This window comes from Embiotoca jacksoni, unplaced genomic scaffold (assembly GCF_022577435.1).
Source record: "Embiotoca jacksoni isolate LCO1_2020_lvr unplaced genomic scaffold, fEmbJac1.0.p SCAF_17, whole genome shotgun sequence".
Classification (NCBI taxonomy): Eukaryota; Metazoa; Chordata; class Actinopteri; family Embiotocidae; genus Embiotoca; species Embiotoca jacksoni.
In genome coordinates, this window is record NW_027185307.1 from 1,631,970 (window position 1) to 1,654,854 (window position 22,885).

At 45.2% G+C, this 22,885-nt stretch overlaps 1 protein-coding gene and 1 long non-coding RNA gene across 5 annotated transcripts in view; one reads left to right on the forward strand and one right to left on the reverse strand.

The window, feature by feature from the left end:
* Positions 1 to 22,885, forward strand: part of sspo (SCO-spondin) — a 100,104-nt gene that overhangs the window by 12,019 nt on the left and 65,200 nt on the right. The window contains exons 14-41 of the mRNA XM_069151234.1: positions 190 to 346; positions 1,242 to 1,414; positions 2,549 to 2,767; positions 2,854 to 3,019; positions 3,318 to 3,582; positions 6,129 to 6,339; positions 7,505 to 7,599; positions 7,685 to 7,941; positions 8,159 to 8,293; positions 8,961 to 9,163; positions 9,277 to 9,404; positions 10,722 to 10,831; positions 10,940 to 11,089; positions 11,277 to 11,370; positions 11,445 to 11,654; positions 13,237 to 13,442; positions 17,344 to 17,458; positions 17,811 to 17,932; positions 18,049 to 18,204; positions 18,380 to 18,613; positions 18,701 to 18,823; positions 19,470 to 19,567; positions 19,948 to 20,179; positions 20,447 to 20,599; positions 21,287 to 21,424; positions 21,529 to 21,711; positions 21,789 to 21,939; positions 22,674 to 22,833. Of these exons, the coding sequence (XP_069007335.1) occupies positions 190 to 346; positions 1,242 to 1,414; positions 2,549 to 2,767; positions 2,854 to 3,019; positions 3,318 to 3,582; positions 6,129 to 6,339; positions 7,505 to 7,599; positions 7,685 to 7,941; positions 8,159 to 8,293; positions 8,961 to 9,163; positions 9,277 to 9,404; positions 10,722 to 10,831; positions 10,940 to 11,089; positions 11,277 to 11,370; positions 11,445 to 11,654; positions 13,237 to 13,442; positions 17,344 to 17,458; positions 17,811 to 17,932; positions 18,049 to 18,204; positions 18,380 to 18,613; positions 18,701 to 18,823; positions 19,470 to 19,567; positions 19,948 to 20,179; positions 20,447 to 20,599; positions 21,287 to 21,424; positions 21,529 to 21,711; positions 21,789 to 21,939; positions 22,674 to 22,833 (4,644 nt within the window). The remainder of the gene's footprint in view (positions 1 to 189; positions 347 to 1,241; positions 1,415 to 2,548; positions 2,768 to 2,853; positions 3,020 to 3,317; positions 3,583 to 6,128; positions 6,340 to 7,504; positions 7,600 to 7,684; positions 7,942 to 8,158; positions 8,294 to 8,960; positions 9,164 to 9,276; positions 9,405 to 10,721; positions 10,832 to 10,939; positions 11,090 to 11,276; positions 11,371 to 11,444; positions 11,655 to 13,236; positions 13,443 to 17,343; positions 17,459 to 17,810; positions 17,933 to 18,048; positions 18,205 to 18,379; positions 18,614 to 18,700; positions 18,824 to 19,469; positions 19,568 to 19,947; positions 20,180 to 20,446; positions 20,600 to 21,286; positions 21,425 to 21,528; positions 21,712 to 21,788; positions 21,940 to 22,673; positions 22,834 to 22,885) is intronic.
* On the reverse strand, positions 7,888 to 11,296 carry LOC138199285 (uncharacterized). 4 transcript variants are annotated; one of them, XR_011178334.1, is made up of 5 exons: positions 11,209 to 11,296; positions 10,691 to 11,106; positions 8,993 to 9,161; positions 8,136 to 8,280; positions 7,888 to 7,976 (listed from the first exon to the last, which is right to left on the reverse strand). It is a non-coding gene; the product is annotated as an uncharacterized lncRNA (long non-coding RNA). The 4 variants fall into 4 exon arrangements; XR_011178332.1 differs by having other exon boundaries at positions 7,888 to 7,979; XR_011178333.1 differs by having other exon boundaries at positions 7,888 to 8,277.

Here is a 22,885-nt window from a genome sequence, read left to right on the forward strand (position 1 = left end):
TACACACAGTTACACACAGTTACACACTGTTACACACTGTTACACACAGTTACACACAGTTACACACTGTTACACACAGTTACACACAGTTACACACTGTTACACACTGTTACACACAGTTACACACTGTTACACACAGTTACACACACATATCACTCCTTTGTGCTTACGCTCTTTGTGTGTGTTCAGGACTTTGTTGACAGGAAGCTGGTAGTGAGCGTGCGCTGTGGGGAGTGCACAGCAGGAGGAGGTGGAGGAGGAGGTGGAGGAGGAGGAGGAGGACTGGGGTGTGTGAGGGAGATGTCAGTCACGGCGCTTCGCACCACAGTCACTATCACAGACACAGGTGAGTCAGTAAACTAACACTAACAGTATTAAAGTGACAGTTTGTTTGGAGTTTTTTAGCATCTTTCAGTCGTCTGTTTCGATTATGTGTTTTGATTTAGTCTTAATGTTCTTATTCTCTTATAATGTTCTTATATGTGGAAATAGACAACTCTTATCTCATCAACTTATAAAGCTGATATGATGTTGTTTCCAACAATAGACGTGTGTCATAAAAGTGTTCGTAACTTCCAGGTCTGAAAAATGAGAACAATGCAGAAGTGTCTTCAGCTGCAATACCAGCGAGTGCCACTAGAGGTCGGCTCCAAAAAGCCTCCGGCTCCATAGACTCCCATTCAACTTCTCTCATCAAATCCAAAGTGAATAAAATGTGTCCATCAGTTATCTCGGTGTTGTTAGCTAAAGTCACTCCTTCTTCTTAGTTTTCTGGAGGTCCATCTGAAAATAATCCCTCATTCATTAGAAAAGAAGATTTGAGAAGACCTGTTTTTGGGGGCGTGTCTGTTTGATTGACAGACCTGTGGTGCAGTCCAATCAGATCAGTCAGATCCGCTGTTCGCTTTACTTTGGTAAATGCTGGTGAAATCTTACAGTCAAACCATATATTATAATTTTCACATTCAACATACGGGGACTGACCGACAAGCACTTCATGACTCTTTATTTTTAGTGTGTTGTTTGGGTTCTGATCAGGCTGGTGTTAGATCGGATCAGTACGTGGGATGCTCTACCTGTGATTACTTGTTAAATTGTGGGAGGTTAAATATGGATAGTGATGGGGACCACTTTATTGACAGTTAAACAAACTAATCACAGAACTGTAGAGTTAGAGTGTGCTTCACTCTGGCTTATCCAATCGAGCACCAGCTGTTCTGATTGGTTGCAGTTATTTCCAGGTGCTGTAACATTGAATGGCCAGAGGGAGGTACTTCCTGTGGTGACGGGGGACCTGGTTGTGCGTCGGGCCTCCTCGTCCTTCCTCCTCATCCAAACCTTCGGAGCACAGGTGCTCTGGTACCTCGATGGACCCTTCACCCTCATCACCGTGCAGCCGGGCTTTGCGAACAAGGTGACCTTTACACTACACAACACTATGCTATGCTACTATGCTACGCTATGACCTTTGTGAGTAAGTATACCAAGTTACGTCTCTTGATTAACATCGGCACTTTAGTTGCACATGTTTTTGTGACCACTGTTATGTGCGTATTTGTGATTTGTGTCAAGTTTTTGAAGAAAAGAAAGAAGTTGCAAGGACCCAAATCAGCCACATAGGGTGATGGAGATTGTGTTGTGGGCACATTGTCATGTTGGGAAGATAAATTTAATCGCTCCTCAGTTCAAATCGTTTGCACCAAATGTTTTCCCTCAGTCCCCTCAGAAGGTCCCGGTAGAACTTGGTGTTGACAGTCTGACCCTGGGGGACGAATTCACGGTGACACAACCACCACCAACCTCAAAGAAAACCCAGCTGGTGTCTCCTGACCTGACGCGTCTTCGTCGGTCCTTAACAGTGACGTTCTACCACTCTTGAAATGTGAATGCCACTCAACTTACCTTGCGCGGTTATTTGTTTTGCTGATATAGATTTTCTGAAGCATTTCAAGGGTCTCTGTTGCCCATTTTCTGAAATTTGACCTTAGATTGGATATAAGAGTGAACGGAGCTTCTGAAAAATGGTTCTGATCCAGAAGTGTCTTCAGCTGCAATACCAGCGAGTGCCACTAGAGGTCGGCTCCAAAAAGCCTCCGGCTCCATAGACTCCCATTCAACTTCTCTCATCAAATCCAAAGTGAATAAAATGTGTCCATCAGTTATCTCGGTGTTGTTAGCTAAAGTCACTCCTTCTTATTAGTTTTCTGGAGGTCCATCTGAAAATAATCCCTCATTCATTAGAAAAGAAGATTCAAGAAGACCTGTTTTTGGGGGCGTGTCTGTTTGATTGACAGGCCTGTGGTGCAGTCAGGTTACAGCTATCGGTGGGCGGGACGTAGTATCGTCAGGTTTCCGATCAGATCGGTCAGATCCACCGCTGGCTCCTCCCCCAGCTCGTCCAAATATGGTCACTTCCTGCTCCAAACCGCTCCGAGCTAGTAAGATGGTGATGGACAGAATCTGAACTGGAGGATTCATAACGTTCACAAACCAACGGTTTTGACACAAAATTGAATTTGGTGATGAGTGTATCCGTGCTGTGTTCAAGGTGCGCGGCCTGTGTGGAACTCTGACCTGGAACCAGCACGATGACTTCACCACCCCAGAAGGAGATGTGGAGAACAGTGTTTCATCCTTCGCGGGCAAATTCACCACCGATCGCTGCACTCTGCCTGGAGGAGCTCCACCCGACGCCTGCTCCACCTACACCCAGAGGAGACACTACGCAGGGACCGTGTGTGCCGTCATACACAGCCCTGTCTTCCAGGTCAGAGCGGTGGGGACGTTTTAAGTCTCAAGAGTGAGTCCATCTCTGTTTTAGTCACATGTGCACCTGCCTCTCTGGTCTCACAGGTGTGTCACGATGTGGTGGAGAGGGAGCCTTACTTCCGTCTCTGTCTGTCGGAGGTTTGTGGGTGTGCTCCGCAGGGGGCCTGTCACTGCACCATCCTCACCGCCTACGCCCGGCACTGTGCTCAGGAGGGTGCTGAGCTCCGCTGGCGCAACCACACCTTCTGCTGTGAGTGGAGACGTACAACACCTGTTAGTCTTTCACAGAGAAGTCAGGGTCACAGACCAGTGGTTGGTCTCTGTCTCATCAATTTACTCTGGACCAATCCATGTCCAAAGGGACATTTTCAAGCTGGACCAGACCAAAATCCTAAAATAAACAACAGCCTAACAGTGACTAAAAATTTGTGATGTAATGCTCATGATTTTACTGCCTCTTGCAGCCCGAACCAAAGTGTTTTTGCCCTTTGGATGTTAACTAAGCTCTCCATGAAGCAAACTAAACTAACACCCTCTTCTGCCCCCAGCTGTCCAGTGCTCGGGTGGTCAGGTGTACCAGGAGTGTGGTCGCGCCTGCGGGAGCTCCTGCTCAGACCTGCGGCAGGACTGGAGCTGCGATGACGGCGTTGGTGGCGGGACGGGGCGCAGGATGTGCGTTCCGGGCTGCCAGTGCCCGCCAGGACTTGTGCAGGACCACCAGGGCCAGTGTGTGCCCATCGCCTTGTGCCCTTGTGTGCAGGGAGACCAGATGTTTTCAACTGGAGCCGTCGTTCAGAGCAGCTGTAACACCTGGTACGTAGAACAGAAGAGGAAGAAGTGCAGATGCAGCACAGCAGACAGTATCACACCTATCAGAAGAAAAACAACCCGATGAGAGTTCAATCTTCTCACCCAGTTGTTTTAACAGCACATCATAAAAGCAGCCCTTTCTCCTTTGCGGCTGTCTGTGTGCAGCTTTTATCATGTGTTAGTTGTGATAAAGTTCCTCAGTAACAGTTTCAATATAACAAGGGCACAGTTTCATCAGCATGGTCCCGGTACACACAGATTTAGTGAGGCGGTAGTATCAGTGATAACATGGAAGTTCAGAGGTCATTTTGACAGAGAGTGTTTATTTATTAATTCTAGTTACACTACAGTCCCATAACAAACAGAGCAGCTTTAACTTAAACCCCTACCTGTGTAATGTGTGTCATGTGTGTAATGTGTGTAATGTGTGTCATGTGTGTAATGTGTGTCATGTGTGTAATGTGTGTCATGTGTGTAATGTGTGTAATGTGTGTCATGTGTGTAATGTGTGTCATGTGTGTAATGTGTGTCATGTGTGTAATGTGTGTAATGTGTGTAATGTGTGTAATGTGTGTCATGTGTGTAATGTGTGTAATGTGTGTAATGTGTGTAATGTGTGTGATGTGTGTCATGTGTGTAATGTGTGTAATGTGTGTAATGTGTGTCATGTGTGTAATGTGTGTAATGTGTGTAATGTGTGTAATGTGTGTAATGTGTGTCATGTGTGTAATGTGTGTAATGTGTGTAATGTGTGTAATGTGTGTCATGTGTGTCATGTGTGTAATGTGTGTGATGTGTGTCATGTGTGTCATGTGTGTAATGTGTGTAATGTGTGTAATGTGTGTCATGTGTGTCATGTGTGTAATGTGTGTAATGTGTGTCATGTGTGTAATGTGTGTAATGTGTGTAATGTGTGTCATGTGTGTCATGTGTGTAATGTGTGTAATGTGTGTAATGTGTGTAATGTGTGTTATGTGTGTAATGTGTGTAATGTGTGTAATGTGTGTAATGTGTGTGATGTGTGTCATGTGTGTAATGTGTGTCATGTGTGTCATGTGTGTAATGTGTGTAGTGTGTGTAATGTGTGTCATGTGTGTCATGTGTGTAATGTGTGTAATGTGTGTAATGTGTGTCATGTGTGTAATGTGTGTCATGTGTGTCATGTGTGTAATGTGTGTAATGTGTGTCATGTGTGTTTCTGTGCGTCATGTGTGTAATGTGTGTTTCTGTGTGTCATGTGTGTAATGTGTGTAATGTGTGTAATGTGTGTAATGTGTGTTTCTGTGTGTAATGTGTGTAATGTGTGTAATGTGTGTAATGTGTGTTTCTGTGTGTCATGTGTGTAATGTGTGTAATGTGTGTAATGTGTGTAATGTGTGTTTCTGTGTGTCATGTGTGTAATGTGTGTCATGTGTGTAATGTGTGTCATGTGTGTAATGTGTGTTTCTGTGTGTAATGTGTGTAATGTGTGTAATGTGTGTTTCTGTGTGTCATGTGTGTAATGTGTGTCATGTGTGTAATGTGTGTAATGTGTGTAATGTGTGTAATGTGTGTAATGTGTGTTTCTGTGTGTCATGTGTGTCATGTGTGTCATGTGTGTAATGTGTGTAATGTGTGTCATGTGTGTAATGTGTGTCATGTGTGTCATGTGTGTAATGTGTGTCATGTGTGTAATGTGTGTAATGTGTGTAATGTGTGTCATGTGTGTAATGTGTGTCATGTGTGTAATGTGTGTAATGTGTGTAATGTGTGTTTCTGTGTGTAATGTGTGTCATGTGTGTAATGTGTGTCATGTGTGTAATGTGTGTAATGTGTGTAATGTGTGTCATGTGTGTAATGTGTGTCATGTGTGTAATGTGTGTAATGTGTGTAATGTGTGTTTCTGTGTGTAATGTGTGTCATGTGTGTCATGTGTGTCATGTGTGTAATGTGTGTCATGTGTGTAATGTGTGTCATGTGTGTCATGTGTGTAATGTGTGTAATGTGTGTCATGTGTGTCATGTGTGTTTCTGTGTGATACATGGGCACACTGAGTCCCCGGTGGTGTGAGAGCTCTGATGAAATCACTCTATGTTCCTGCTCCCTGCTACAGGATAGGTTGATTTCATTGCATTTCTTCACTACACAACCTCACTGATCCTCCCTCTGTGGGTCGGAGTCATTTATTACTGACTCAATAAGTAAAAAATAAAACCTTCTGAGTAGTTTTATTTACGTGTGTGAGTCTGTACATTGTCCTTTTTGTATGTTTTTCTGTGCTGTTCATATCTGACCTTTGACCTGATGAATTGTTATGAGGAAATTTAACATTTGGTTAATTATTACACTGATATGAAACATATCACCCTGCAGCACATTACAACATATTTAATGTTTAACGAAAATGTATTGATCCATCGTATATAGTACTTATATATCTATTTAAGCTTTTTTTTTCATACTTTTTTTTCTGAATCATACTGAAGCATTGCGTTATCTTTACGACCCTTTCGTGGCCACCTGACAGTAAATCAGCCCTGAACCAGTTCCCTCTCCTCTTCCCTTCACAGTGTGTGTGAGCAGGGTGTGTTCAACTGCAGCCGGGAGCGCTGTGAGGAGGTGAGCCGGTGTCCTGGCTCCCTGCTCTACTCTCCACGCTCCTGCCTCCTCACCTGCTCCAGCCTGGACCCTCCCGGCCAACAGCAGGGGTCCGCTGTCACACAGTCGGGCTGCAGAGAGCCGCTGTCAGGCTGCGTCTGTCCTCAAGGAACCGTCCTACTCGTGGGTGCAAACTCAAATTAAACTTTGGCTAGAGCACAAATCATTTATTTTCAATTTACATTCTGCAGGCATTTTTTCACAACAGATATTTTGACAATTATACACAGAAAAGCAGAGGACAGCTCTGTTTCTGCCATTTTAAGTGTTTTTATATGAGTATACAGTTTGTCATCACATGACCAACACCAGGACCTGCACATGTAGATGGACAGGATACACACATTATTAATGTGATAAGTCTACATGCCACATCATATTTCTGAGGGATGGTCATTTGCGTATATTAACGTCTCGGCCACTTGGGGGCAGCAGATGCGCTGAAAGCATGCGACCCTGTCACCATGGTAACAGCAACTTTCATTCGGCTCCTGTTCATGTGTCTAACTTTAATCCAATATTTAATCTTCTTTTATCTCAGTTTTAGTCTTCATTTTGCTCCCGAGAGGGAAAAGCTGTCTGTAAATACACGTGCAGATCTCCATCTACGTCCTATGTTCTCCAGGACGTTAGTTAACAGTTGGTTTATCAAAACGGGTTTTTTCTGAAAACATCTGGAAAAAGAGCTGAAAAGCAGAGAGACTGAACCCAAACAGAAAAGATGTTGTAAAACTAAAACAGTGAGCTGGAAGATGTTAATACTGCAGCTGTCTGCTGCTTTGACACAAATACTGTTGACGTGAAAACGTGTTTGAAGAACTTCATGTTGGCTGTAAATATTCTGTTCAGTGATGTGGAGGAGGATGGTGAAGGTCACCTGCTGGCCCAAAGACTCATCAGTTCATTATGAAAGGTGTTATTTAATTATTACATATTGTGGTTTATTTATTGTTAGGAATGGAGGAGTAGATCACAAGCAAACATGTTTGACAAGTTAAAAAAATGGTCTTAAAGCAAACACCTGATAATTTAATTAATCTTAATAATAATATTATAATATGAATAACATCAGTTATTTAATTCAGATGAATTAAATGGCAACACGTGGGAGCCGGTTTCTCCAGACCTCACTGGTTTCATGCAGCAGTTCTGTGGTTTATTGAGATAACGTGACTTGTCTGGACGGAGAGGTCTCTGTTCAGATGGACACCACAGATTGAATGTACGTGGTTGTCCACCGGTCCCTCAGCTGACGGCTGAGCTGTCCGTCTCCTCTGCTTTGCTTCAGGCCGATCGCTGTGTTCTCCCAGACGAGTGTCCGTGTCGCCACAACGGTCGCCTTTACTCCATCAACGACACCATCACCAAGGACTGCAACACATGGTGACGTTGGGGACGTCTGCAGCGGTCTGATTGCGTCCCGCTCCCTGTAATTCCTTCATGTGTCTGAACTCCCTCTTTGCTGCAGCGTGTGTAAGGAGCGCCGCTGGCGCTGCAGCCAGGCGGTCTGCGCCGGTGTGTGCGTGGCAACCGGCGACCCGCACTACGTGACCTTCGACGGCCGCTGCTACTCCTTCCTGGGCGACTGCCAGTACGTGTTGGCGAGGGAGACCGGCGGCTTGTTCAGCGTCACGGCGGAGAATGTGCCCTGCGGGAGCACCGGGGTCACCTGCACCAAGTCGGTCACCCTCAGCCTGGGAAACACCGTCATCCACCTGCTGAGAGGTACGAGGCCCGGCGGGCTTCCTCCGCACCGCATTCTGCTGTTTGCAATTCATAACGTGGTGAAATGGCAGGTTTGAGAAGTTACCTTTGAAAACACGTTTGTTTGTTGAGGAAGTCATTGTTTATCACCAAAATTCACATCTGATGATGTCATTTCAACACAGATCTACCAGAGTCAGTGACTGTATCCAAACCTGGTCTGATCTCTGACATGTAGGTAGATCTGTGACGGTAAACGGGATGCCGGTGACACTACCGAAGTCGTACAGCGGCAGCGGTCTGACTTTGGAGCGAGTCGGGCTGTTCGTGTCGCTCTCCTCTCGGCTCGGGGTCAGTCTGCTGTGGGATGGAGGTACACACACACACACACACACACACACACACACACACACACACACACACACACACACACACATCACACACACACACACACACCACACACACACACACACACACACACATCACACACACACACACACACACCACACACACACACACACACACACATCACACACACACACACACCACACACACACACACACACACACACACACACACCACACACACACACACACACACACATCACACACACACACACACACACATCACACACACACACACACACACACACACACACACACACACACACACACCACACACACACATCACACACACACACACACACACCACACACACACACACACACACATCACACACACACACACACCACACACACACACACACACACACACACACCACACACACACACACACACACACACACACACACACACACACACACACACCACACACACATCAGCTCCTCAGAACTAACTGCATTTTTCTTTGTATTTTTGCCAAAATAATATTTTTCTTCACATTTTTATATTAAATACATTTGGAACTTTATTCATTATTATTGCATAAATATAGAGTCAATGCAAATATTTCTCCCCATATTCCTGTGGATAACAGCTTGATTAACACACCAGCAGTAATGTGGTTGTGATGTTTCCCCAGGTATGCGTGTGTATGTGCGTCTGGCGGCCCACCTGCGGGCCCGTGTCGAGGGCCTGTGCGGTAACTTCGACGGGGACGCGGAGAACGACTTCACAACGCGTCAGGGAATCGTGGAGTCCACCGCCGAGCTGTTTGGAAACTCCTGGAAGGTCAGCCCCTCCTGCCCCGATGTGGCCAACCAGGACCTCCGGGACCCCTGCACTGTGAGTTCAACACACACACACACACACACACACACACACACACACACACACACACACACACACACACAGAGTCACATCAGACTGGTCCACGTTCTCACACGTTGTCCTCTCAGCTGAACGCCCACAGAGTGACGTGGGCCAGGAAGAAATGTGCCGTGCTGACTCAGGAGCTCTTCTCTCGGTGCCACCCTGAGGTGCCCTTCCAGCAGTACTACGACTGGTGTGTCTTTGATGCTTGTGGGTGAGTGACAGCACTCCTCTACACAAGGTATCGCAAACAATATTTTCTGGTAATATGTTACACAAAATACATATTTATGGATTAATGTTGTAATATTGTAAATTACAAACATTTTAATAATGTGGAATCTGACATCTGTCTATAACTAGGATTTAGGAAAGAAAAAGTGAGTTCTGTTTGATTTGAGGGATTTAAATATTTAAATCACTGTATGTATGTAAAAATAACTAATATCACTAACTAACTAACTAATAACTACCACTGTCTGCTGATGGACAGTATTTGGTTACAGTCAGCTGGGTTTGCTGTGAATGAGACTTCATTTAAACATATTTTGAGTGCATTTCCCATCTAAAAAAATATATTTTTAAAGCCTTTATTAAATGTTCTGAGACCTTTTTTAGCTGACATATTGGTACCATTTCTGGTCCATTATTGCCACAAGTAGGTAATACACATTACTGCCCTCCAATTAACCAAAATGTTTATTGCTCCATTCATATTGCACTCAGCACCAGGCATGCATGTGCGTGTTACTATAGTAACCTGGCGGGGAGGGCACCAAAATGCATGACACCAGAAGCTGGAGGTCAGGACAATAAAAAACCGGCAAACAAAAATACAGGGAGCCGACTCGGCCTGAATCTGAGACGCAGGTTGTAAAAAAGCAGAAGAAGAAGAAGAAGAAGAAGAAGAAGAAGAAGAAGAAGAAGAAGAAGAAGAAGAAGAAGAAGAAGAAGAAGAACAGACACGAAGCGACAAAACCATCCGAACTGAAAAGTGTTCCAACTATGTTCAGTGTCGAGTATGGAAACCTGCAGTCCACTCTAAGTACCAGGACGGTGTGTGAAACGATGGACCAGCCTTCCTGGCTGGTGCAGTGTGAAGTGCTTCAGGTCGGTGGTGCCTCCCTTTTTCTGCTCCGTAGCCGAGATGGTGAGTGTTCAGTGTGAAAAGTGTCCAGTGTTTCACGCGGGTGCTCCGAGTGCACTGCATGTTTCTATACTTGATGCACTGAAAATAGTATGTGTTAGTAAACAAGTACTTCATTTGGATCACAGCGGTGGACTAAACAAGGATCAGGTGAAAGTCATCAGGGCGAGTGAAATGATCTGAAACACGTTACGGCAGGAAGGAAAGACACAAAGACACAAAGACACAAAGACACAAAGTAAAACAGGAAATGTAATAAACTAAAAGTCAGAACTTTGTACACTTGCTGATACACAAACAGCAAACTGTCAAAACATTGTTTCTAACAAAGACAACCATCTTTCTTCTTAAACCTTTTGTCCTTGTCTTGTTTGTGTGTCCCAGCTGTGACTCCGGTGGGGACTGTGAGTGTCTCTGTACAGCCATCGCTGCCTACGCTGAGGAGTGCAACCGCAGAGGGGTTTACATCCGCTGGAGGTCCCAGGAGCTCTGTCGTATGTCCAACACTCTGATGTCCAACACTCTGATGTCCAACACTCTGATGTCCAACACACGCACCTTTAAGTCTGTTTGTGTCTGACTGCTGTTTGGTGTCGCTGCAGCTCTGCAGTGTGAGAACGGGATGGTGTACGACTCCTGTGGTCCAGCCTGCTCCCTCTCCTGTCCCAGTCTTCAGCAGAGTCCACATTCCCAGTGCGGCGCTCTCTCCTGTGTGGAGGGCTGCTTCTGTCCTGCCGGCAGCGTCCGACACGGTGAGACGCACTCAGAGCTGCAGGAACAGACAGAAACCAAAAACACAACAAAATATCAAGTTTGCACACAAGATGGCTCCAGAGGAAACCTTGTGTTTTTACTGACACCACTTCCTTACCTGTCATGGTGCCCTCAGTGCCGTCTTTACGTTATTTTACAGTCGTTGCTATGTTTTCTATTGAACAGGGGACAGCTGTGTGGTGTCCACCCAGTGTCCCTGTGAGTGGGAGGGCTCCATGTTTCCACCTGGAACCACCGTCACTCAGCAGTGCCAGAACTGGTCAGTCAGTCTCCATGTTTTGAAGTAATCCAGAGGTGCAGTGTTAAAGCTGAACTGTGTGGATGTGTGTTCAGCTCCTGTGAGGATGGCGTGTGGCGGTGTGAGGGCGTGGCCTGCCCTCCTCCCGCCCCTCCCTGCCTGGAGGCGGAGTTCACCTGTGCCGGAGGACGCTGCATCTCCTCTCAGTGGGTGTGTGACAACGAGGATGACTGCGGTGACGGTTCAGACGAGGTCTGCCCGTTCACCTGCTCCCCCGACCAGTTCCGCTGCAGCAGCACACCGAGGTGAGTCCGAATCAGCTGCAGTTCATCAGCCAGCTCAGGCTCTGCACGTGGACATCATGAACACACCAGGTTTTGTTAGTTACCGGAAGTATTGAAGATTTAGCATTTTGAACCACAATAATGGGGGTAGCTCGAAGGACGGCGTGTTCGTTGGTCGAACTGTTGCTGAAGACATTAACGGATGCTAAAAAAGAAAAAAAATATATAAATAAAGATTAATATTCATGACATGTTGATGTCCTAACATTTAATCTAGTATTATCAACAGGCTGAATTTGCACATATCCAGCTCCTGAAAATACAAATGTGAAAGAAAAACAGTTGCACACTCACAATGTAATGAATTCCCCACGTTTCGACAGTCTTATTGAAGGTATTGGGGGACAAAACAACTGAAAGGACGCAAGTGTGCTCCATCATGAAGACCCGTAAGCTGTAGGAGGACCAAATACCACATCCACACTAGGAGCAAACGACGTGTCAAAGGGACAAAACTAAGTTCATTAAGAATCGCATCTCCATATGAATATCAAAAGAAGTACATTTATTTAAATTGAAATAAACATCTTCAGGTCAGACATTATATCTTTCAAGAACATTTTGAATTAGTATATTAGAAATACATGAGAAAAAGATTTATAGAAGAAACAACTTAATGCAACATTTTTAAGATTTTTGTATTTTATATAGAAACTAGAAGTGCACATGGACCACCAGAGCCAAAAGCCAAAATATGCTTCATGCCAATGGAAGTGAAAAATAGTTTGTGGATCCTCTCCAGAATTTGATGGATTCTTTCTTCGCCTGTTCTACGTCCTTCCACTAAGTTCAATGAAAACTCGGCCGCTGGTTTTTCTGTGATCCTGCTGACAAACAGACAAACAGCAGAGAAAACAAGATGGGGACGCAAAGGTTGAACACAGACGAGGGGTTTGAAGCACAAAAAGGAACAGTTAGTGAGGGAAGGCAGGCGGAGTGATGAAGATGAGGCAGGACGAAGGCAGCAGCACAGCAGATGGAGATCCTGAGAACAAGGAAAACAAAGGTCAGTACGAAGCACCAGAAAATACCTCGGACCAACGAATAGAAGCAGCACAGGATGATCAGGTGATTACCTGCAGGAACAGGTGAGGGACAGCTGGGAGACAGGAGTGGAGGAAGCCACGCCCACACGGACACACACACACACACACACACACACACACACACACACACACACACACACACACACACACAGAAAGTACAACCCTGGGTTATCAACGTTGAGGATATTTAAGGAATTGATCCAAGAAGCTTCTTTTCTCATCCAATCAAATTCGCCCCCCCTCTTCTTGGAGAAGTCACTTCCTGTGTGCCCGTGGACTGGAGAGCAGACATAACATGACCAGCTTTAATGCAACTTCTAGCAGTTTGTGGAACGTTTGAACTTCTCGTGGTGAACTGACTCGACTGAAAAACTGTTTTCTTACTTGTACATCCATCCAACATTTTGTACAAAACGTGAGTTAGCTTGTTCTATTTGACAGTCAGTCTTTCTGGGAGGTTAAAATGTGAATTAAGTGAATTGACCCCAACCCTGCAGTGGACCATGTTTGAACCTGGCTCTGCGTTGTGATGGCCACCCAGACTGTTCTGACCAATCAGACGAGGAGTTCTGCGGACCGTCCACCCCCGTGCCCCTCTGCCCCCCCGGGGAGTTTCAGTGTGCGAACGGAAAGTGTCTTCCAGGCGGCCGTGTGTGTGATGGACAGCTGGACTGTGGCTTCGCTGACGGGTCTGATGAGCGAGGTATCAACTTCACTTTATCGACGTCGGAGACGTCTCTGAGGAAGGAGCTGTTGTAATCAAACTGTGTGTGTTACTGTCTGTGTTACTGTCTGTGTTACTGTGTGTTACTGTGTGTGTTACTGTCTGTGTTACTGTGTGTTACTGTCTGTGTTACTGTGTGTGTTACTGTGTGTGTTACTGTGTGTGTTACTGTCTGTGTTACTGTGTGTGTTACTGTGTGTGTTACTGTGTGTGTTACTGTCTGTGTTACTGTGTGTTACTGTCTGTGTTACTGTGTGTGTTACTGTGTGTGTTACTGTGTGTTACTGTCTGTGTTACTGTGTGTGTTACTGTGTGTTACTGTCTGTGTTACTGTCTGTGTTACTGTGTGTTACTGTGTGTGTTACTGTGTGTGTGTTACTGTCTGTGTTACTGTGTGTGTTACTGTCTGTGTTACTGTGTGTTACTGTGTGTGTTACTGTGTGTGTTACTGTGTGTGTTACTGTGTGTGTTACTGTGTGTGTTACTGTGTGTTACTGTGTGTGTTACTGTGTGTGTTACTGTCTGTGTTACTGTGTGTTACTGTGTGTGTTACTGTCTGTGTTACTGTGTGTGTTACTGTGTGTGTTACTGTGTGTGTTACTGTGTGTGTTACTGTCTGTGTTACTGTCTGTGTTACTGTGTGTTACTGTGTGTGTTACTGTGTGTGTTACTGTGTGTGTTACTGTCTGTGTTACTGTGTGTTACTGTGTGTGTTACTGTGTGTTACTGTGTGTGTTACTGTGTGTGTTACTGTCTGTGTTACTGTGTGTTACTGTCTGTGTTACTGTGTGTGTTACTGTGTGTGTTACTGTGTGTGTTACTGTGTGTGTTACTGTGTGTTACTGTGTGTTACTGTCTGTGTTACTGTGTGTGTTACTGTGTGTTACTGTCTGTGTTACTGTGTGTGTTACTGTGTGTGTTACTGTGTGTTACTGTGTGTTACTGTGTGTGTTACTGTGTGTGTTACTGTGTGTGTTACTGTGTGTGTTACTGTCTGTGTTACTGTGTGTTACTGTGTGTGTTACTGTGTGTGTTACTGTGTGTTACTGTGTGTGTTACTGTGTGTGTTACTGTCTGTGTTACTGTGTGTTACTGTCTGTGTTACTGTGTGTGTTACTGTGTGTGTTACTGTGTGTGTTACTGTCTGTGTTACTGTGTGTGTTACTGTGTGTGTTACTGTGTGTGTTACTGTCTGTGTTACTGTGTGTTACTGTCTGTGTTACTGTGTGTGTTACTGTGTGTGTTACTGTGTGTTACTGTCTGTGTTACTGTGTGTGTTACTGTGTGTTACTGTCTGTGTTACTGTCTGTGTTACTGTGTGTTACTGTGTGTGTTACTGTGTGTGTGTTACTGTCTGTGTTACTGTGTGTTACTGTCTGTGTTACTGTGTGTGTTACTGTGTGTGTTACTGTGTGTTACTGTCTGTGTTACTGTGTGTGTTACTGTGTGTTACTGTCTGTGTTACTGTCTGTGTTACTGTGTGTTACTGTGTGTGTTACTGTGTGTGTGTTACTGTCTGTGTTACTGTGTGTGTTACTGTCTGTGTTACTGTGTGTTACTGTGTGTGTTACTGTGTGTGTTACTGTGTGTGTTACTGTGTGTGTTACTGTGTGTGTTACTGTGTGTTACTGTGTGTGTTACTGTGTGTGTTACTGTCTGTGTTACTGTGTGTTACTGTGTGTGTTACTGCCTGTGTTACTGTGTGTGTTACTGTGTGTGTTACTGTGTGTGTTACTGTGTGTGTTACTGTCTGTGTTACTGTCTGTGTTACTGTGTGTTACTGTGTGTGTTACTGTGTGTGTTACTGTGTGTGTTACTGTCTGTGTTACTGTGTGTTACTGTGTGTGTTACTGTGTGTTACTGTGTGTGTTACTGTGTGTGTTACTGTCTGTGTTACTGTGTGTTACTGTCTGTGTTACTGTGTGTGTTACTGTGTGTGTTACTGTGTGTGTTACTGTGTGTGTTACTGTGTGTTACTGTGTGTTACTGTCTGTGTTACTGTGTGTGTTACTGTGTGTGTTACTGTGTGTTACTGTCTGTGTTACTGTGTGTGTTACTGTGTGTGTTACTGTGTGTTACTGTGTGTTACTGTGTGTGTTACTGTGTGTGTTACTGTGTGTGTTACTGTGTGTGTTACTGTCTGTGTTACTGTGTGTTACTGTGTGTGTTACTGTGTGTGTTACTGTCTGTGTTACTGTGTGTGTTACTGTGTGTGTTACTGTGTGTGTTACTGTGTGTTACTGTCTGTGTTCCTGTGTGTTACTGTGTGTGTTACTGTGTGTTACTGTCTGTGTTACTGTGTGTTCCTGTGTGTGTTCCTGTGTGTTGCTGTGTGTGTTACTGTGTGTTACTGTGTGTGTGTTACTGTGTGTTACTGTGTGTGTTACTGTGTGTTACTGTCTGTGTTACTGTGTGTTCCTGTGTGTGTTCCTGTGTGTTACTGTCTGTGTTACTGTGTGTGTTACTGTGTGTGTTACTGTGTGTGTTACTGTGTGTTACTGTGTGTTACTGTGTGTTAATGTGTGTGTTACTCTGTGTTAATGTGTGTGTTACTGTGTGTGTTACTGTGTGTTACTGTGTGTGTTACTGTGTGTGTTACTGTGTGTTACTGTGTGTGTTACTGTCTGTGTTACTGTGTGTGTTACTGTGTGTTACTGTGTGTGTTACTGTCTGTGTTACTGTCTGTGTTACTGTGTGTGTTACTGTGTGTTACTGTGTGTGTTACTGTCTGTGTTACTGTGTGTGTTACTGTGTGTTACTGTGTGTGTTACTGTGTGTGTTACTGTGTGTGTTACTGTGTGTTACTGTGTGTGTTACTGTGTGTGTTACTGTGTGTGTTACTGTGTGTTACTGTCTGTGTTACTGTGTGTGTTACTGTCTGTGTTACTGTGTGTGTTACTGTGTGTGTTACTGTGTGTGTTACTGTCTGTGTTACTGTGTGTGTTACTGTGTGTTACTGTGTGTGTTACTGTGTGTGTTACTGTCTGTGTTACTGTGTGTGTTACTGTGTGTGTTACTGTCTGTGTTACTGTGTGTGTTACTGTGTGTGTTACTGTGTGTGTTACTGTCTGTGTTACTGTGTGTGTTACTGTGTGTTACTGTGTGTGTTACTGTGTGTGTTACTATGTGTTACTGTGTGTTACTATGTGTTACTGTGTGTGTTACTGTGTGTGTTACTGTGTGTTACTGTCTGTGTTACTGTGTTACTGTGTGTTACTGTGTGTTACTGTGTGTTACTGTGTGTGTTACTGTGTGTGTTACTGTGTGTTACTGTGTGTGTTACTGTGTGTGTTACTGTGTGTGTTACTGTGTGTTAATGTGTGTGTTACTATGTGTTACTGTGTGTGTTACTGTGTGTGTTACTGTCTGTGTTACTGTGTGTTACTGTGTGTTACTGTGTGTGTTACTGTGTGTTACTGTCTGTGTTACTGTGTGTTACTGTGTGTGTTACTGTGTGTGTTACTGTCTGTGTTACTGTGTGTTACTGTGTGTGTTACTGTGTGTGTTACTGTGTGTGTTACTGTGTGTGTTACTGTGTGTGTTACTGTGTGTGTTACTGTCTGTGTTACTGTGTGTTACTGTGTGTTACTGTGTGTGTTACTGTGTGTTACTGTCTGTGTTACTGTGTGTTACTGTGTGTGTTACTGTGTGTGTTACTGTCTGTGTTACTGTGTGTTACTGTGTGTGTTACTGTGTGTGTTACTGTGTGTGTTACTGTGTGTGTTACTGTCTGTGTTACTGTGTGTTACTGTGTGTGTTACTGTGTGTGTTACTGTGTGTGTTACTGTGTGTGTTACTGTGTGTGTTACTGTGTGTGTTACTATGTGTTACTGTGTGTGTTACTGTGTGTGTTACTGTGTGTGTTACTGTGTGGTGCCAGACTGCGGTGTGGTGTGTGAAGAAGGGGAGTTCCTGTGTGCAGCTGGACGTTGTGTCCTCTCCCTCCACCGCTGTGATGGACACGATGACTGCGGGGACCTCAGCGATGAGAGGGGGTCGGTGTCCTCTTTCAACTGGTTGTCTGTCTTTAATGCAAAAAAAACAACTGTTGACTTGGTTTTATTTGTGTCGCCTTTTCTTGAAGCACTTATCTCTTTTTTTCTTTTAATTATCTTCTTCTGATTTCAATCCACCTGTGAATGATTTGATGATACAAGACATTGTAAAGATGTGTTAATATTATCTACTGTATGATGTCTTAAAACCTTCTAGCAGTTCATCATGTACACCAGTTACAGACACCAACCTGTTGTCCTGACCTGTTATTACTGTTGAAAAAACCTCAAAGCACCTATTTACACACAATGAGATCGGCCCTATGATGTCATCAGCGTGTCTGATTTGCAGGTGTGTGTGCGCACCAGGAGAGTTTCAGTGTCCAGGGGACGAGTGTGTCCCTGCAGACAGAGTGTGTGATGGACACAGAGACTGTCCCTCCGGAACGGACGAGGCTGTCTGTCCCAGTAAAGGTGAATACACATGTAATAATAGTCTCAGTTGAATATGTTTCGTCAATTACTTTTATTCTGCTTCTCTGTTTATTTGTAGTCCACAAATGTAAAGCGTGTTGTCCTCTTTCTGTCAGTGACCTGCGCTCCAGACCAGTTTGCCTGCAGTGACGGTACATGTGTGACGACAACCAAACTGTGTGATGGAGCCTCTGACTGTCCAGGCAGAGAGGACGAGAACACAACCAACTGCTACACAACACCATCACTCCCACCTGTCACTCCGACTCCAGGTCGGACAGATTCTAAGATTATACGCAATTATTATTCCAGATCATAACCGACTAAACCATGGCCAACTTAACTGTTCTGGGCCTCATCTTTTTTCTCATTGTGCCTCCTTCCCTCTCTCCACTTCATGAGATAAATCTCCCCCAGCTTCTGTCATCAGATGTATTGTGTCTCCAGCCTGCAGGTCCTATGAGTTCAGCTGTGCTGGCGTTGAGCAGTGTGTGCCGCAGGCCTGGCGTTGTGACGGGGAGACAGACTGTATGGACGGTAGCGACGAGCAGCAGTGCGCTGCACCGTGTGGCCCCGGTCAGGTGACCTGCCTCAGCGGGGACCAGTGTGTCCACCACCACCAGCTCTGTGACGGGACGCCACACTGCAGGGACGCCTCGGACGAGAGCGTCGACAGCTGTGGTGCGTTAATGTAAATATGAATGAGAACATCTGAGTTCTGAGCATGAAGGACATTAGAGAGTGTTGATGGACATGTCTGTCCACCAGGCTCCACCAGGATACCTCCCTGTCCGGGCAGCTTCTCATGTGACAACCGCACCTGTGTGAACATGTCACAGGTCTGCAACGGCATCCCGGACTGTCCGCGGGGCGACGATGAGGTGGTGTGTGGTGAGTTCTCATGAGATAAGGACAAGAGAGAGGTGAGGAAGGAAGTGAGGAAGGATGGAGGAAGGGACTGTTTGAGGAAAGGAGGAAAGGAAATGAAAGCTGAAACAAAGACAACATGAAGGAAAGGAAGCACTGACGATGATGCAGGTCTCCCTCCAAGGAGAGCTTCCATCCATCCATCCATTATCTCCACCCGCTTTATCCTGAACAGGGTCACGGGGGGGGGGGGGGGGGGGGGGGGGGAGCCTATCCCAGCTCACATTGGGCAAAGGCGGGGTTCACCTGGACAGGTCACCAGTCCATCACAGGGACACATAGAGACAGACGGAAACAAAGACCATTCACGCTCTCATTCACACCTCAGGGACATTTGTAGAACCACCAGTTAACCTGAGGTTCATGTTTGTGGACGGTGGGAGGAAGCTGGAGAACCGAGAGAACCCACGCAGGCACACGGAGAACATGCAGACTCACACAGGAAGGACCGAGGAGAGTTCGCTGATGTTAATGTTAATGGCCTGGTTGAATATAGGTTAAATAAAAAGATAAATATATAAAGAGAGGAAAACCTTTCGGGGGAAATTTGATGGCAATCAGCCCTCGATTCTCTGTTTTTTTTAATATATTTGAAATCTTGTTCATGAAGATAAAACCGTGTCAGCGGCGCCCCCCGGCAGGAGGAACACCACTGTCACCTGCTCTGAGTTCACCTGTATGGATGGAACCTGCCTCCCCTTTAACACGGCAAGTCTAAAACCAACATCTCCACCACAAGCAAACCAAACTTTATGTGTTTAGTTTATAGTGGGGAATTTAATTGGTAAAAAAAAGGATAGAATTCTTTCAGTTCAGAAAAGTTGAAGTTGTGTTTAATTGCATTATCTTCCATCACATAACTGCATCATCCTCAATCTGACGATGGATTCACCCACAGGACCAGAAGGTCTAGAAATGTTTTGGAAAATAATGTTAAATATCTTAAAACATTCAGAAAGTGTGTATAATGACTCCGTATTGATGTTTTTTTTCAACATAGAGTAAAAATTGTTGAAAGCTGCAGAAAATGTTTTTCAGCTCATATTATAACCAACCCATCCTCTTGCTAACCCCATTCTATTTCTCAGGTGTGTAATGGTGTGGACGACTGCCCAGACTCCTCACCAGCGCCACCGGGAGGCTCCACAGATGAGCAGGGCTGCAGAACCTGGAGCTCCTGGGGCCCCTGGAGCCCCTGCAGTACCTCCTGTGGCACCGGCTCCATGAGGAGGACGAGATCCTGTCCTCCGGGGGACCCGCTGCATCACTGTCGGGGCCCGGAGGTCCAGAGGCAGCAGTGCTTCAACACCACCTGCCCAGGTGAGGACATGGACACCAAATGTTTCCGAAGTCTTCCAGTGAAGTTTAGATTTAGATGTTTTGGACCTGAGAGGTATTATGGTCACAACATGGTGAGAAAAACTGACGAATGATTAGTGAATAAGTGAAATGAAGGAGGTCCAGTGGGGTGGTGAGGTCTTAATTCACCAGGTTTTAGTGCTACTCTGTCCCTCATACATACAGACAGTTGAAAGTCAAATATTTATTTGTTACCAACATGTGATTGATTGTTCTCCTCTCCCCCAGTGGATGGTCAGTGGTTGCCGTGGGTGACCTGGTCCAACTGCTCCAGTGGTTGTGGTGGGGTGCAGGTCAGACACAGGGGCTGCATCCCTCCTCACTACGGAGGCCGAGAGTGTTCGCAGCTCGCCGGACCGTCGAACCTCACCATGGAAATCAGTAAGAGACATCTGGAAACTAAGACGAACATGTTGTTGACTCCAAATCACTGAAAAATGAAGAGTTTCATTTCAAGGAGTTAGGTCACCCCAAATTCCTCAAAAGAAAACTGTCAGTTGTTTTTACAAGGATAAAAACTGCTTTGCAATTTTTTTAATTGAAAATTTTCATTGTGCACCATAAATAAATCCCATTCAACTCCATTGTACTGTGGGGGGCAAATAAAGCATCATACATGTCAATTTAACACACAACAGATTTAACCTTAACTATCTGCATCATATGACACCACTAGAGGCGAGAGAAAAAGGTTTTTTGTATGAACTCGTGTTTTTTTAGACCACTCTAATATGCATTTATATTCAGGAATAAATATATTACTGTTAAACTGTTAATAGAAGTTGTTGCAACCTTTAAATGTTGTCCTTGGTGCTGATGATGGTGACTCAAAATGCCCCCCCAAAAAATCAACAAATCAAACCAAAAATCTAAATCATGCACTTTTTAATTGACTTTTTAATCACTACACAATGTATACAAGCAACAAAAATATCTGAGAAAACCTTGACTTTTTTTTTTTTACAACACAAATGGTAGTGGAGTCTAATATACAGTATGAGGGAGTGACGATGATAACGAGGTGAAACAAAATGAATGTTTCTGCTCGTCGTTCCCGTCCTGCTGTAGAACCATGTCCTCACGATGGATGTGACAACAGCAGCTGTCCTCCCGGCCTGCTGAGACACAGCTGTGCTCCCTGCCCGGTGTCCTGCGTCCACATCAGCGCTGGGACGACCTGTGACCTCTCAGCACCCTGCTTCTCAGGTCAGTCAAGGCCCAACCAGCACAGGAGGATTCTGGGAAATCTGGTGCTTCTTCCAATTGAAATATTGACTTTTTTTTCCTCTCAAACACGTGTCCACCTTCAGGCTGCTGGTGTCCGGAGGGTCGGGTGATGAGCCACACCCAGCAGTGTGTGTCAGCGGAGGAGTGTGTGTGTGAGCTGGCAGGTGTGCGCTACAGGCCGGGTCAGCAGATGAAAGTGGACTGTGAGATTTGTGTTTGTGAGCGAGGACGGCCTCACAGCTGTCAGCCCAACCCGGACTGCTCGGGTGAGTCGCTCATTACATGCTGTTCTTCACCACCTGCAGAGTCCGTGCGTCATCCAGCCGGTGTTGTCTCCCTGCAGTGCACTGTGGCTGGTCCTCGTGGTCTGAGTGGGGCGAGTGTTTGGGGCCTTGTGGGCTCCAGAGTGTCCAGTGGTCGTTCCGCAGCCCGAATAATCCCACCAAGCACGGAGACGGGAGGACGTGCAGAGGGATTTACAGGAAGGCCCGGCGGTGAGTCGCTTCCTCCTCATGGACTGTTAACTTCTTTACTTTTTCTACCAATCAACAGCGACAATATCACAGTACATTTCCACTCATGGATGCACACAGTTTCCATTCTACCTCTGCTGGTGCCACAATTATGTCATTAAAAAAAAAAAGCAGACTGGAAGAAAAATGAAGAAGTGTAGTTTAGTTTTGATAACATCAAAACAGGGTGCAGAATATCAAATCAAATCAGCACTTTGAATCAGAATTCCCTAAAACTTGAATGTCCTCACAGATATGAAATATTACCAGGTTGGTGCTTCGATCCCTCGAAGATCAAATTCAAAGGGTAAAAATTATCTCAAACTATTAGTCTGTTTATACATCACCTCTTAATTGTCCAAGAATACTGATTATTATTAATTATTTGATATGTTTTATCTGTTTATATGTTGTGAAGCTGACATGTATACTGACCATTTCTTTCATGCTTTACCACAAAAAATACACCAACTCTGGTTTTGTGTCCATTAAAGTGACGACAAACTGTGTCCACAACAATCATGTCAACACCAAACACTTGTGAGCAGTGTATGTCAATAACCCGTGTGTGTGTGTGTGTGTGTGTGTGTGTGTGTGTGTGTGTGTGTGTGTGTGTGTGTGTGTGTGTGTGTGTGTGTGTATGTGTGTGTGTGTGTGTGTGTGTGTGTGTGTGCGTGTGTGTGTGTGTATGTGCGTGTGTGTGTGTGTGTGTGCAGGTGTCAGACTAACCCCTGTGATGAGTGTGAGTATCAGGGTCAGTCTCATGCAGTAGGAGACAGATGGAGGTCTGAGCCATGCCAGTTATGTCACTGCCTCCCCAACCTCACCGTGCAGTGCTCCCCCTACTGTCCACACACTGCCACTGGATGTCCTCAGGTAAGAGCTGAGGTGTGTGTGTGTGTGTGTGTGTGTGTGTGTGTGTGTGTGT